At 36.3% G+C, this 17,314-nt stretch overlaps 1 protein-coding gene across 1 annotated transcript; it reads right to left on the minus strand.

Annotated features, from left to right (window-relative positions):
- Positions 1-328: 328 nt before the first annotated feature.
- Positions 329-16,665, minus strand: LOC117320536 (vacuolar protein sorting-associated protein 13B-like; the record flags this gene model as incomplete). Its single annotated transcript, XM_033875108.1, has 4 exons — positions 329-551; positions 2,138-2,325; positions 15,462-15,644; positions 16,507-16,665. Coding segments are annotated over 4 exons (753 nt in total), but the record flags the coding sequence as incomplete, so codon positions are not given.
- Positions 16,666-17,314: the final 649 nt, after the last annotated feature.

Below are 17,314 nucleotides of genomic sequence, written 5' to 3' on the forward strand. Positions count from 1 at the left end.
GCTGCCCCACATAGGTTTCGAACCAGCAACCCAGAGGTGGAGGGCTAGTGTTAAAGTGTCGGGACACCTTAACCACTCAGCCACCGCGACCACTCTTGTCAAGGAGTGGTCATCTATGACTTGACCCCTGTGACCTTGACAGAAGGTTAAAAGTTGTTAACCCCAATATCAATACCCTCTTGTTTATTGCAAAGAAGTTGTTTTTTTTAATAATTTGAAAATTCTATGTTCATCAACTGATTCTGCACCATGGCATACTTGTGTAATTCACTTGCCCTCCAGGCAGGTGAGTTATAAATAGACTAAACAATGCCTGTCTGTTACTCACCGACCAGGGATCCATCCATTGAGGTAATAGGGAGTTCCTGTAAGGCGTGCACCTGTTTGACCCCTGAACTGACCAGATGTAGATTGGGGAGACAAATGACTACCGTCCCTGGGGCCTGGCCATGCTCAAGCGCAGACAAGAAGTTCTTCGGAATGTAAACACTTGGATCCGGAACCGACATCGGGCCCTTGTTTACAAACACACAGCAGCTCTTGATGTCAACCTGTCACAAGGTCAAAGGTCAATTACAGGGAGAGTGAAAATATTTCCATTTTCAATTTTCTGCTGGACTTTATTTTCAGGATAATTATATTTTGTTTGAAATCGAACTCCAGAAATTTCAGTATGGAAGTATTTAATCAATTTTCAAAGAAAACAATGGAACTACATTTGTAACAGTAATCAATTAACAATCAAATAAATGAGTTTCGCAGAAAAGAAAGTTAGTTTAAAATCATTATTGGTGAATCAGTCTACACTATAGATAAACAAATTCTGATCAATCTGCCAATTTGGTTGTAAAATATTTTGGACAAATATGATGACAAGCAATGTTCAGTACATTCAAAATGTGAAAAAGGATGGAAATTCATATGGAATATCCACTTAAAAATGGTTCTGTTTTTTAATGGTAATCCTCTTCATTGGTTGTTATATTTCAAATGTAAATACAGGCCTTTGTTTGGGTCAAGGCTTGTCTAACAAAACAACATAAAATCATCTGGTCTGTCCCACAGATAAACAAACACAGCCAAGGTCTGCTAACTAACGAATCAGAGTAATCTCCCTTAGATGTGTGTTTGGGACAATATTCCATCAATAACATGTCCCAATGGACGTGTATCCTTCTACAGATCAGGGACATACACCCTTATATAGATCAGGGACGTGTATCCTTGTACAGATCAGGGACGTGTATCCTTGTATAGATCAGGGACGTGTATCCTTGTATAGATCAGGGACGTGTATCCTTGTATAGATCAGGGACGTGTATCCTTGTATAGATCAGGGACATGTATCCTTGTATAGATCAGGGACGTGTATCCTTGTACAGATCAGGGACGTGTATCCTTGTACAGATCAGGGACGTGTATCCTTGTACAGATTAGGGACGTGTATCCTTGTATAGATCAGGGACATGTACCCTTGTATAGATCAGGGACATGTACCCTTATATAGATCAGGGACATGTATCCTTGTACAGATCAGAGACGTGTATCCTTGTACAGATTAGGGACGTGTATCCTTGTATAGATCAGGGATGTATATCCCTTGTACAGATCAGGGACGTGTACCCTTGTATAGATCAGGGACGTGTATCCTTGTATAGATCAGGGACGTGTATCCTAGTACAGATCAGGGACGTGTATCCTTGTACAGATCAGGGACATGTATCCTTGTACAGATCAGGGACGTGTATCCTTGTACAGATTAGGGACGTGTATCCTTGTACAGATCAGGGACGTGTATCTTTGTATAGATCAGGGACGTGTATTCTTGTATAGATCAGGGACGTGTATTCTTGTACAGATCAGGGACGGGTATCCTTGTACAGATCAGGGACGTGTATCCTTGTACAGATCAGGGACGTGTATCCTTGTACAGATTAGGGACGTGTTTCCTTGTACAGATCAGGGACGTGTATCTTTGTATAGATCAGGGACAATACCACATCAATTACTATCAAAAAATAAATTATGCTGATAATGTGAATGGATGATGGATAGAGAGACAACTGGACACATACAGAGAAATAGTGATTACTGTATACAGATCTACGGCTGAAAGATGTGGAGGAGGCTCACATACCTGGACTTGCAGCATTCTGATGAATGGAAATAAGGCAGCTAGTTTGTTAGAAAGGTCATGACCCCTGTCTGTTTCCTCTCTGACTTTCTGACCTTCATCTCCCTGTGTGGTAGGCACATGCGCAGTTGAGTGAGTGACAGTTGGTGTGTCTGTATTAGGGGTCACCGAGTCTGACGAGGCAAGGGAAACTAAAACAGGAAACATACAGTTGGTGTGTCTGTATCAGGTGTCACTATCAATCCTCCATCATGGTGCCACTTTCCTAAATGCCACTATCCTGATACCACTATCCTCTATTCTACTACCTTTTATCCCTAATACCACTATCCTCTCTGCGACAATCCTCAATACCACTCTCATCAATGCCACTATCCCAAATGCCACTATCCCAAATGCCACTATCATCAATGCCACTATCCCCAATGCCACTATCCTCAATGCTACTAACCTGATACCACTCTCCTTAATGCTACAGTATCCTCTATGCCACTATCATCAATGCCACTATCCAAATGCCACTATCCTCTATACCACTATCCTCAATGCCACTATCCCCATGCCACTATTCCCAAAACCACTTTCCCTAAAGCCACTCTCTTCAATGTCACTATCTTCAATGCCACTATCCTATAGGTCACTATCCCCGATGCCATTATCATTAATGCCACAGTGACACCAATTCAGAATATATACATGCATCTCACATTCTTTTAAATCATCCAATATCACACTTCTGATGAAATCATCAGCCATTTTCCTGAAATTGTAGGTCCATTTTATCAGTCGAGGTGTCAGAATTCTACATATACCAGTCTAGGTGTCTGAATTCTACATATATCAGTCTAGGTGTCAGAATTCTACATATACCAGTCTAGGTGTCAGAATTCTACATATACCAGTCTAGTTGTCAAAATTCTACATATACCAGTCGAGGTGTCAGAATTCTACATATACCAGTCTGGGTGTCTGAATTCTACATATACCAGTCTAGGTGTCTGAATTCTACATATACCAGTCTAGGTGTCTGAATTCTACATATACCAGTCTAGGTGTCAGAATTCTACATATACCAGTCTAGGTGTCTGAATTCTACATATACCAGTCTAGGTGTCTGAATTCTACATATACAGTCTAGGTGTCAGAATTCTACATATACCAGTCTAGGTGTCTGAATTCTACATATACCAGTCTAGATGTCTGAATTCTACATATACCAGTCGATGTGTCAAAATTCTGCATATACCAGTCTAGGTGTCTGAATTCTACATATACCAGTCTAGGTGTCTGAATTCTACATATACCAGTCGAGGTGTCAGAATTCTACATATACCAGTCTAGGTGTCAGAATTCTACATATACCAGTCTAGGTGTCTCAATTCTACATATACCACTCTAGGTGTCTCAATTCTACATATACCAGTCTAGGTGTCAGAATTCTACATATACCAGTCTAGGTGTCTGAATTCTACATATACCAGTCGAGGTGTCAGAATTCTACATATACCAGTCTAGGTGTCAGAATTCTACATATACCACTCTAGGTGTCTCAATTCTACATATACCAGTCTAGGTGTCAGAATTCTACATATACCAGTCTAGGTGTCTCAATTCTACATATACCAGTCTAGGTGTCTCAATTCTACATATACCAGTCTAGGTGTCAGAATTCTACATATACCAGTATAGGTGTCTCAATTCTACATATACCACTCTAGGTGTCAGAATTCTACATATACCAGTCTAGGTGTCAGAATTCTACATATACCAGTCTAGGTGTCTGAATTCTACATATACCAGTCTAGTTGTCAGAATTCTACATATACCAGTCTAGGTGTCTGAATTCTACATATACCAGTCGAGGTGTCAGAATTCTACATATACCAGTCTAAGTGTCTGAATTCTACATATATCAGTCTAGGTGTCAGAATTCTACATATACCAGTCTAGGTGTCAGAATTCTACATATACCTGTCTAGGTGTCAGAATTCTACATATACCAGTCTATGTGTCAGAATTCTACATATATAAGTCTAGGTGTCAGAATTCTACAAATACCAGTCGAGGTGTCAGAATTCTACATATACCAGTCTGAGTGTCTGAATTCTACATATACCAGTCTAGGTGTCAGAATTCTACATATACCAGTCTAGGTGTCAGAATTCTACATATACCAGTCTAGTTGTCAGAATTCTACATATACCAGTCGAGGTGTCAGAATTCTACATATACCAGTATAGGTGTCTGAATTCTACATATACCAGTCAAGATGTCTGAATTCTACATATACCAGTATAGGTGTCAGAATTCTACATATACCAGTCGAGGTGTCAGAATTCTACATATATCAGTCTAGGTGTCAGAATTCTACATATACCAGTCTAGGTGTCAGAATTCTACATATACCAGTCGAGGTGTCAGAATTCTACATATACCAGTCTAGGTGTCAGAATTCTACATATACCAGTCTGAATTCTACATATACCAGTCGAGGTGTCAGAATTCTACATATACCAGTCTAGGTGTCAGAATTCTACATATACCAGTCGAGGTGTCAGAATTCTACATATACCAGTCTGTGTGTCAGAATTCTACATATACCAGTCTAGGTGTCAGAATTCTACATATATAGGTCTAGGTGTCAGAATTCTACATATACCAGTCGAGGTGTCAGAATTCTACATATACCAGTCTAGGTGTCTCAATTCTACATATACCAGTCTAGGTGTCAGAATTCTACATTTACCAGTCTAGGTGTCATAATTCTCCATATACCAGTCTAGGTGTCAGAATTCTACATATACCAGTCTAGGTGTCAGAATTCTACATATACCAGTCTAGGTGTCAGAATTCTACATATACCAGTATAGGTGTCAGAATTCTACATATACCACTCTAGGTGTCAGAATTCTACATATACCAGTCTAGGTGTCAGAATTCTACATATTCAGTCTAGGTGTCAGAATTTACATATACCAGTCTAGGTGTCAGAATTTACATATACCAGTTACGACGGTGTCAGAATTCTACATAACCAGGTTAGGTGTCACAGAATTTACATATACCAGTCTGAATTCTCATATACCAGGTCGGTGTCAGAATTCTAAATATACCAGTCTAGGTGTCAGAATTCTAACTATACCAGTAGAGTTGGTGTCAGAATTCTACATTACCAGTTGTTGTTCAGAATTCTACAAATCTACCAGTCTAGGTGTCAGAATTCTACATATACGGTCTAGGTGTCCAGAATTCTAACATATACCAGTCGAGGTGTCAGAATTCTACATATACCAGTCTAGGTGTCTCAATTCTACATATACCAGTCTAGGTGTCAGAATTCTACATTTACCAGTCTAGGTGTCATAATTCTCCATATACCAGTCTAGGTGTCAGAATTCTACATATACCAGTCTAGGTGTCAGAATTCTACATATACCAGTCTAGGTGTCAGAATTCTACATATACCAGTATAGGTGTCAGAATTCTACATATACCACTCTAGGTGTCAGAATTCTACATATACCAGTCTAGGTGTCAGAATTCTACATATATCAGTCTAGGTGTCTGAATTCTACATATACAGTCTAGATGTCTGAATTCTACATATACCAGTCTATGTGTCAGAATTTTACATATACCAGTCGAGGTGTCAGAATTCTACATATACCAGTCTAGGTGTTAGAATTCTACATATACCAGTCTAGGTGTCAGAATTCTACATATACCAGTCGAGGTGTCAGAATTCTACATATACCAGTCTAGGTGTCAGAATTCTACATATACCAGTCTAGATGTCTGAATTCTACATATACCAGTATAGGTGTCAGAATTCTACATATACCAGTCTAGGTGTCTCAATTCTATATATACCAGTCTAGGTGTCACAATTCTACATATACCAGTCTGGGTGTCAGAATTCTACATATACCAGTCTAGGTGTCATATTCTACATATACCAGTCTAGTTGTCAGAATTCTACATATACCAGTCTAGGTGTCAGAATTCTACATATATCAGTCTAGATGTCTGAATTCTACATATACCAGTCTAGGTGTCTGAATTCTACATATACCAGTCTAGGTGTCAGAATTCTACATATACCAGTCTGGGTGTCAGAATTCTACATATACCAGTCTGGGTGTCTGAATTCTACATATACCAGTCTAGGTGTCAGAATTCTACATATACCAGTCTAGGTGTCAGAATTCTACATATACCAGCCTAGGTGTCTGAATTCTACATATACCAGTCTAGGTGTCTGAATTCTACATATACCAGTCTAGGTGTCAGAATTCTACATATACCAGTCGAGGTGTCAGAATTCTACATATACCAGTCTAGGTGTCAGAATTCTACATATACCAGTCTCAATTCTACATATACCAGTCTAGGTGCCAGAATTCTACATATACCAGTCTAGGTGTCATTACAAATCTATTACAAACCCATTACAAAACCATTAAAAACACTGATTCCATTAAAATTGGCCATTATTTCTCGTTTCCATTTTTGGGACAAACCTGGAGTTAAGTAATGTAATGGGCATTATTTTTCTAAATTTCAATTACTTTCCTATTAATATTTTCTTTGTAATGGTCATTAACAAAATAATGGCCATTACTTCATGTTTTGTATTTTTCTTAATGGCCTTTATTCTGTTTGTAATGGCCATTAGAGTGGAGTCATCATAATGTTATGGCCATTACTAACTGTGGATTTTATGTACTCCCATAACATTTTCCATTTAATGGCCACAACAAATTATGATCACAATGTAATGGCAATTATTTATTGGTAACTTCATGTAATGCCCATTACATTTTCCATTTAATGGCCATAACAAATTATGATCACAATGCAATGGCCATTACTTATTGGTACCTTCATGTAATGCCCATTACATTTTCCATTTAATGACCATAACAAATTATGGTCATAATGCAATAGCCATTACTTAATGGTACCTTTATGTAATGCCATTACATTTGTTATTCCTCATAAGTGACATTTTTTTTCTTGTAATGGCCATTACAAATATTACAAATATCATCACATCATATTGTAATATATATATATGACAATGTTTAATATACTACCATGAATTGTTGACCTTAAATTAATGTATTATTTCAGTATCTTATTTTTCATTATATTGTTATTGTTGAATTCCATGTCTATATTACAATTTTGTTGTTGGCTTAAAGAAGAATAAGGAAACTGTACAGGCTTACTAAACCCCTTCACAATAAAAAAACTTCAAATTTCCCGCCAAATTTTCCCGCCAAATTTTTCCCGCCCAATAACTTCAAGCAGGAGAGTTCCAATACATGGCAGCCATGAGGCTTTTCTCACACATATGAACAACATGTTATTTTACAAATGAAGGGAAGTATTTATCTTTAATACCTGGCTCATGATTAATACAAGACTACCAGGAAATGAAATATTCAACTCTGGAAGTATGTCAACCTGTTTATAGGTAAGAATTAACTTAAAACCAATCACCATGCATGTGACCTAAATTTACATAGTGTACATTATATTCAAACAGCTTTGGCATTTCTTAAATTGTATTGCCTATTCAACCAAATTGTACAAACACACATCATATGTACATTGAGAATTAATGCAATAATGAACATAAATCACTCTTACATGTATCTGAAGAATATTAAAAGGATGTTGGGTCCACATGATTGTGTACTGTGAATATCCATTTTTGAAGCAGTTATCAATTTGAAACAAATGATGGATTACTTTGAATGCAATTTTTAATGGAAGGACTACATGTACAACGATATTGTCAAACATGCATAGTGATACAGTTCATGATGAACTTTGATGAAATTAAGTGGTAAAATGCATTTTCTAAATTTTCTGAATGCGTCTTATGTAATGGTCACATGTAGGTCCGTTAATTTTGTATACCTGTATATATATAATGGCCATTACACTTTTGTTTGTAAAAACGTAATGGCCATTACCATTGTGTTGATCTTTAAACAGTTTTTGTACTTTAAAAGTAATGGTCATTATATTTGTAAAAATTATGGCCATTAAAGTGTATTTTCTTGTAATGGTCTTTTAGTTTTGTACACCTTTAATGGCCATTACACCTTTTCTGACGAAAATTACAGAGTACACTTCAGAAAGTAATGACACCGTTAATGGGCATTATAAAAATGGTTTTGCTCCAAACCTAATGGCCATTACATTACACCAAATTACACCATAAGGTTTGATGCCCATTACATTGAAAACTAATTATTGATGGCCCTATTACATTGTAATGGCAATTACTTAGTGAAAACTTTAATGGGTTTGTAATGGGCAATTTGACAAACCATTAAAATCCTTAAAATGCATTTAAATTTTATTGGGGTTTTTTCAGACCCATTAATTTTGTACCTTTAATAGTCATTAATGTTAAATTAAAAGCCATTATTAAAATAATTAATGATCATTATAAATGTTTTGTTAATAGCCATTAAAATGTATTAATTAAGTACCATGAACTAATTGATTTGTTTCAACCCTTTGATGATCATTAAAATTGAAAACTGTCACATTTAAAGACTATCAAACTTGTATCAAAATTTTTCAATTAATAGCAATTAAAGGTACAAAATTAATAGCATGATTGATGGTTTTATGATGGGAAATTTTAATGGGTTTTTTAATGGCCGTTTTAAGGGCTTGGGTATGCAGTAGTGAGTCTGGGTGTCAGAATTCTACATATACCAGTCTAGGTGTCTTAATTCTACATATACCAGTCTAGGTGTCAGAATTCTACATATACCAGTCGAGGTGTCAGATTCTACATATACCAGTCTAGTTGTCAGAATTCTACATATACCAGTCTAGGTGTCTGAATTCTACATATACCAGTCTAGGTGTCAGAATTCTACATATACCAGTCTAGGTGTCAGAATTCTACATATACCAGTCTAGGTGTCAGATTCTACATATACCAGTCTAGTTGTCAGAATTCTACATATACCAGTCTAGGTGTCAGAATTCTACATATATCAGTCTAGGTGTCTGAATTCTACATATACCAGTCTGGGTGTCTGAATTCTACATATACCAGTCTAGGTGTCTCAATTCTATATATACCAGTCTAGGTGTCAGAATTCTACATATACCAGTCTAGGTGTCAGATTCTACATATACCAGTCTAGGTGTCTGAATTCTACATATACCAGTCTGGGTGTCTGAATTCTACATATACCAGTCTATGTGTCAGAATTCTACATATACCAGTCGAGGTGTCAGAAATCTACATATACCAGTCGAGGTGTCAGAATTCTACATATACCAGTCTGGGTGTCAGAATTCTACATATACCAGTCGATGTGTCAGAATTCTACATATACCAGTCTAGGTGTCTGAATTCTATATATACCAGTCTATGTGTCTCAATTCTATATATATACCAGTCGAGGTGTCTCAATTCTACATATACCAGTCTAGGTGTCAGAATTCTACATATACCAGTCTAGGTGTCAGAATTCTACATATACCAGTCTAGATGTCTGAATTCTACATATACCAGTCTAGGTGTCAGAATTCTACATATACCAGTCTAGGTGTCTGAATTCTACATATATCAGTCTAGGTGTCAGAATTCTACATATACCAGTCTAGGTGTCAGAATTCTACATATACCAGTCTAGGTGTCTGAATTCTACATATACCAGTCTAGGTGTCAAAATTCTACATATATCAGTCTAGGTGTCAGAATTCTACATATACCAGTCTAGGTGTCAGAATTCTACATATATCAGTCTAGGTGTCAGAATTCTACATATTCCAGTCTAGGTGTCAGAATTCTACATATACCAGTCTATGTGTCAGAATTCTACATATACCAGTCTAGGTGTCAGAATTCTACATATACCAGTCTAGGTGTCTCAATTCTACATATACCAGTCTAGGTGTCTGAATTCTACATATACCAGTCGAGATATCTGAATTCTACATATACCAGTATAGGTGTCAGAATTCTACATATACCGGTCGAGGTGTCAGAATTCTACATATACCAGTCTAGGTGTTAGAATTCTACATATACCAGTCGAGGTGTCAGAATTCTACATATACCAGTCTAGGTGTCAGAATTCTACATATACCAGTCTAGGTGTCTGAATTCTACATTTACCAGTCTAGGTGTCATAATTCTCCATATACCAGTCTAGGTGTCAGAATTCTACATATACCAGTCTAGGTGTCAGAATTCTACATATACCAGTCTAGGTGTCAGAATTCTACATATACCAGTATAGGTGTCAGAATTCTACATATACCAGTCTATGTGTCAGAATTCTACATATACCAGTCGAGGTGTCAGAATTCTACATATACCAGTCTAGGTGTCAGAATTCTACATATACCAGTCGAGGTGTCAGAATTCTACATATACCAGTCTAGGTGTCAGAATTCTACATATACCAGTCTAGATGTCTGAATTCTACATATACCAGTATAGGTGTCAGAATTCTACATATACCAGTCTAGGTGTCTCAATTCTATATATACCAGTCTAGGTGTCACAATTCTACATATACCAGTCTGGGTGTCAGAATTCTACATATACCAGTCTAGGTGTCATATTCTACATATACCAGTCTAGTTGTCAGAATTCTACATATACCAGTCTAGGTGTCAGAATTCTACATATATCAGTCTAGATGTCTGAATTCTACATATACCAGTCTAGGTGTCTGAATTCTACATATACCAGTCTAGGTGTCAGAATTCTACATATACCAGTCTGGGTGTCAGAATTCTACATATACCAGTCTGGGTGTCTGAATTCTACATATACCAGTCTAGGTGTCAGAATTCTACATATACCAGTCTAGGTGTCAGAATTCTACATATACCAGCCTAGGTGTCTGAATTCTACATATACCAGTCTAGGTGTCTGAATTCTACATATACCAGTCTAGGTGTCAGAATTCTACATATACCAGTCGAGGTGTCAGAATTCTACATATACCAGTCTAGGTGTCAGAATTCTACATATACCAGTCTCAATTCTACATATACCAGTCTAGGTGCCAGAATTCTACATATACCAGTCTAGGTGTCATTACAAATCTATTACAAACCCATTACAAAACCATTAAAAACACTGATTCCATTAAAATTGGCCATTATTTCTCGTTTCCATTTTTGGGACAAACCTGGAGTTAAGTAATGTAATGGGCATTATTTTTCTAAATTTCAATTACTTTCCTATTAATATTTTCTTTGTAATGGTCATTAACAAATAATGGCCATTACTTCATGTTTTGTATTTTTCTTAATGGCCTTTATTCTGTTTGTAATGGCCATTAGAGTGGAGTCATCATAATGTTATGGCCATTACTAACTGTGGATTTTATGTACTCCCATAACATTTTCCATTTAATGGCCACAACAAATTATGATCACAATGTAATGGCAATTATTTATTGGTAACTTCATGTAATGCCCATTACATTTTCCATTTAATGGCCATAACAAATTATGATCACAATGCAATGGCCATTACTTATTGGTACCTTCATGTAATGCCCATTACATTTTCCATTTAATGACCATAACAAATTATGGTCATAATGCAATAGCCATTACTTAATGGTACCTTTATGTAATGCCATTACATTTGTTATTCCTCATAAGTGACATTTTTTTTCTTGTAATGGCCATTACAAATATTACAAATATCATCACATCATATTGTAATATATATATATGACAATGTTTAATATACTACCATGAATTGTTGACCTTAAATTAATGTATTATTTCAGTATCTTATTTTTCATTATATTGTTATTGTTGAATTCCATGTCTATATTACAATTTTGTTGTTGGCTTAAAGAAGAATAAGGAAACTGTACAGGCTTACTAAACCCCTTCACAATAAAAAAACTTCAAATTTCCCGCCAAATTTTCCCGCCAAATTTTTCCCGCCCAATAACTTCAAGCAGGAGAGTTCCAATACATGGCAGCCATGAGGCTTTTCTCACACATATGAACAACATGTTATTTTACAAATGAAGGGAAGTATTTATCTTTAATACCTGGCTCATGATTAATACAAGACTACCAGGAAATGAAATATTCAACTCTGGAAGTATGTCAACCTGTTTATAGGTAAGAATTAACTTAAAACCAATCACCATGCATGTGACCTAAATTTACATAGTGTACATTATATTCAAACAGCTTTGGCATTTCTTAAATTGTATTGCCTATTCAACCAAATTGTACAAACACACATCATATGTACATTGAGAATTAATGCAATAATGAACATAAATCACTCTTACATGTATCTGAAGAATATTAAAAGGATGTTGGGTCCACATGATTGTGTACTGTGAATATCCATTTTTGAAGCAGTTATCAATTTGAAACAAATGATGGATTACTTTGAATGCAATTTTTAATGGAAGGACTACATGTACAACGATATTGTCAAACATGCATAGTGATACAGTTCATGATGAACTTTGATGAAATTAAGTGGTAAAATGCATTTTCTAAATTTTCTGAATGCGTCTTATGTAATGGTCACATGTAGGTCCGTTAATTTTGTATACCTGTATATATATAATGGCCATTACACTTTTGTTTGTAAAAACGTAATGGCCATTACCATTGTGTTGATCTTTAAACAGTTTTTGTACTTTAAAAGTAATGGTCATTATATTTGTAAAAATTATGGCCATTAAAGTGTATTTTCTTGTAATGGTCTTTTAGTTTTGTACACCTTTAATGGCCATTACACCTTTTCTGACGAAAATTACAGAGTACACTTCAGAAAGTAATGACACCGTTAATGGGCATTATAAAAATGGTTTTGCTCCAAACCTAATGGCCATTACATTACACCAAATTACACCATAAGGTTTGATGCCCATTACATTGAAAACTAATTATTGATGGCCCTATTACATTGTAATGGCAATTACTTAGTGAAAACTTTAATGGGTTTGTAATGGGCAATTTGACAAACCATTAAAATCCTTAAAATGCATTTAAATTTTATTGGGGTTTTTTTCAGACCCATTAATTTTGTACCTTTAATAGTCATTAATGTTAAATTAAAAGCCATTATTAAAATAATTAATGATCATTATAAATGTTTTGTTAATAGCCATTAAAATGTATTAATTAAGTACCATGAACTAATTGATTTGTTTCAACCCTTTGATGATCATTAAAATTGAAAACTGTCACATTTAAAGACTATCAAACTTGTATCAAAATTTTTCAATTAATAGCAATTAAAGGTACAAAATTAATAGCATGATTGATGGTTTTATGATGGGAAATTTTAATGGGTTTTTTAATGGCCGTTTTAAGGGCTTGGGTATGCAGTAGTGAGTCTGGGTGTCAGAATTCTACATATACCAGTCTAGGTGTCTTAATTCTACATATACCAGTCTAGGTGTCAGAATTCTACATATACCAGTCGAGGTGTCAGATTCTACATATACCAGTCTAGTTGTCAGAATTCTACATATACCAGTCTAGGTGTCTGAATTCTACATATACCAGTCTAGGTGTCAGAATTCTACATATACCAGTCTAGGTGTCAGAATTCTACATATACCAGTCTAGGTGTCAGATTCTACATATACCAGTCTAGTTGTCAGAATTTTACATATACCAGTCTAGGTGTCAGAATTCTACATATATCAGTCTAGGTGTCTGAATTCTACATATACCCGTCTGGGTGTCTGAATTCTACATATACCAGTCTAGGTGTCTCAATTCTATATATACCAGTCTAGGTGTCAGAATTCTACATATACCAGTCTAGGTGTCAGATTCTACATATACCAGTCTAGGTGTCTGAATTCTACATATACCAGTCTGGGTGTCTGAATTCTACATATACCAGTCTATGTGTCAGAATTCTACATATACCAGTCGAGGTGTCAGAAATCTACATATACCAGTCGAGGTGTCAGAATTCTACATATACCAGTCTGGGTGTCAGAATTCTACATATACCAGTCGATGTGTCAGAATTCTACATATACCAGTCTAGGTGTCTGAATTCTATATATACCAGTCTAGGTGTCAGAATTCTACATATACCAGTCTAGGTGTCTCAATTCTATATATATACCAGTCGAGGTGTCTCAATTCTACATATACCAGTCTAGGTGTCAGAATTCTACATATACCAGTCTAGGTGTCAGAATTCTACATATACCAGTCTAGATGTCTGAATTCTACATATACCAGTCTAGGTGTCAGAATTCTACATATACCAGTCTAGGTGTCTGAATTCTACATATATCAGTCTAGGTGTCAGAATTCTACATATACCAGTCTAGGTGTCTGAATTCTACATATACCAGTCTAGGTGTCTGAATTCTACATATACCAGTCTAGGTGTCAGAATTCTACATATATCAGTCTAGGTGTCAGAATTCTACATATACCAGTCTAGGTGTCAGAATTCTACATATATCAGTCTAGGTGTCAGAATTCTACATATTCCAGTCTAGGTGTCAGAATTCTACATATACCAGTCTATGTGTCAGAATTCTACATATACCAGTCTAGGTGTCAGAATTCTACATATACCAGTCTAGGTGTCTCAATTCTACATATACCAGTCTAGGTGTCTCAATTCTACATATACCAGTCTAGGTGTCTGAATTCTACATATACCAGTATAGGTGTCAGAATTCTACATATACCGGTCGAGGTGTCAGAATTCTACATATACCAGTCTAGGTGTTAGAATTCTACATATACCAGTCGAGGTGTCAGAATTCTACATATACCAGTCTAGGTGTCAGAATTCTACATATACCAGTCTAGGTGTCTGAATTCTACATATACCAGTCTAGGTGTCAGAATTCTACATATACCAGTCTAGGTGTCAGAATTCTACATATACCAGTCTAGGTGTCTGAATTCTACATATACCAGTCTAGGTGTCAGAATTCTACATATACCAGTCTAGGTGTCTGGATTCTACATATACCAGTCTAGGTGTCTGAATTCTACATTTATCAGTCTAGGTGTCTGAATTCTACATATACCAGTCTAGGTGTCAGAATTCTACATATACCAGTCTGAATTCTACATATACCAGTCTAGGTGTCTGAATTCTACATATACCAGTTGAGGTGTCTGAATTCTACATATTGGTACAATGTTAAGTCGTCATCCTCTGTGATACTTCCTGCAAAATTTGATTGAATCTGCCCAGAGTAGCGATAATTTTAGCTGATTAAAAATGCTGACTGACAGATGATGAAGGATGGATGTACAAAGTGAGACAATTATTATACATTAACTAACTTACCCTGTGATGTCTTTGTCTTAAGGGGAAGTGCAGCATGAGCAAGAGACTGGTCCACCGTCACTTTTTCCCTCCCCTGACTGGAGAGCTTCACTTTGTCCTGAGGGTTGTAGGACAGCCAGTTGATCAGGGCTGGGTCCAATTGACAGACAATCCCCTCCATACTCAGTAGTAGAACACTAGGAACTGAAACAAACTGTCACTGATTACCTCCCTTTAACATCGTACCAAACTGTCACTGATTACCTCCCTTTAACATTGTACCAAACTGTCACTGATTACCTCCCTTTAACATTGTACCAAACTGTCACTGATTACCTCCCTTTAACATTGTACCAAACTGTCACTAATTACCTCCCTTTAACATTGTACCAAACTGTCACTGATTACCTCCCTTTAACATCGTACCAAACTGTCACTGATTACCTCCCCTTAATGTTACTGATATTATTTTTAAAGAGATTGGTCAAACCATAGAGGGAATCTATAGACAGGATTAAAATATTGAGAAATAAATAAAAGTTGTAAAGAAAGGAGATATTTATTTAACAAGAGACCCATGAGCCTCAATGACAACCTTAGTTTTAAAATATTTCAGTTAATTTGACCATTTGTGGCCCTTCAGCCTTGGGTTTCAGTCATTGCCAATATCTTTATTTACCATAATACTCCAGTCAAATTTTCAATTTAAAAAAAAAAATCATCTTAACAAAAGCCCAGGGGTGTTCACAGTCACCTGAGTTCTGATTTGTACACTCAGGCTGATAAATGATGTCTTGTTTTTTCCAAAAACCAACATTAAACACATCTCAACTCTATGACCTTGAAAGTCGGTCAAGGTCATTAATTTCAACAAAGTTGGTAGCCCTTCATGCTATGGCGCAATATCATGACCCTGTGCCTCACGGTTGTTGAGAAGAAGTTGAAAATGAAATTGTTTATGGAAGGATGATGCACAATGCATGATGACGACATAAGGCTATTGCGCTAGGCCATTTGAGAATTGTCTCAGGGGACTTTATGTTAAGGAAATACAATGCACAGTTACCATCCATAGTTTTCTGTTTGTTTGGTAGTTGGAAGGTAAACATCAGAAAATCTTCGCTTGTCTCGTCCTCGGTTGGAGTTCGGAAGAATTCCGTCATGTGGAGTCGACTGGTATTGGCCGGAGCATACAGGAGAGGAGTGGGCTTGGTCTGGTTTATATCTGTCAACAGAGATATAACCTACAGCTAAACAACAACACAGACATCTATATACAACACAGGCAGATCTCTACAGCTAAACAACAACACAGACATCTATATACAACACAGACAGATCTCTACAGCTAAACCACAACACAGACATCTATATACAACAGAGATATAACCTACAGCTAAACCACAACACAGAGATCTATATACAACAGAGATATAACCTACAGCTAAACTACAACACAGACATCTATATACAACACAGACAGATCTCTACAGCTAAACCACAACACAGACATCTATATACAACAGAGATATAACCTACAGCTAAACTACAACACAGACATCTATATACAACACAGACAGATCTCTACAGCTAAACCACAACACAGACAGATCTCTACAGCTAAACCACAACACAGACATCTATATACAACACAGACAGATCTCTACAGCTAAACCACAACACAGACATCTATATACAACACAGACATCTATATACAACACAGACATATATATACAACAGAGATCTCTACAGCTAAACCACAACACAGATATCTATATACAACAGAGACAGATCACTACAGCTAAACCACAACACAGACATCTATATACAACACAGACAGATCTTACAGCTAAACCACAACACAGATATCTATA

Source organism: Pecten maximus, unplaced genomic scaffold (genome assembly GCF_902652985.1).
Source record: "Pecten maximus unplaced genomic scaffold, xPecMax1.1, whole genome shotgun sequence".
Lineage (NCBI taxonomy): Eukaryota > Metazoa > Mollusca > Bivalvia > Pectinida > Pectinidae > Pecten > Pecten maximus.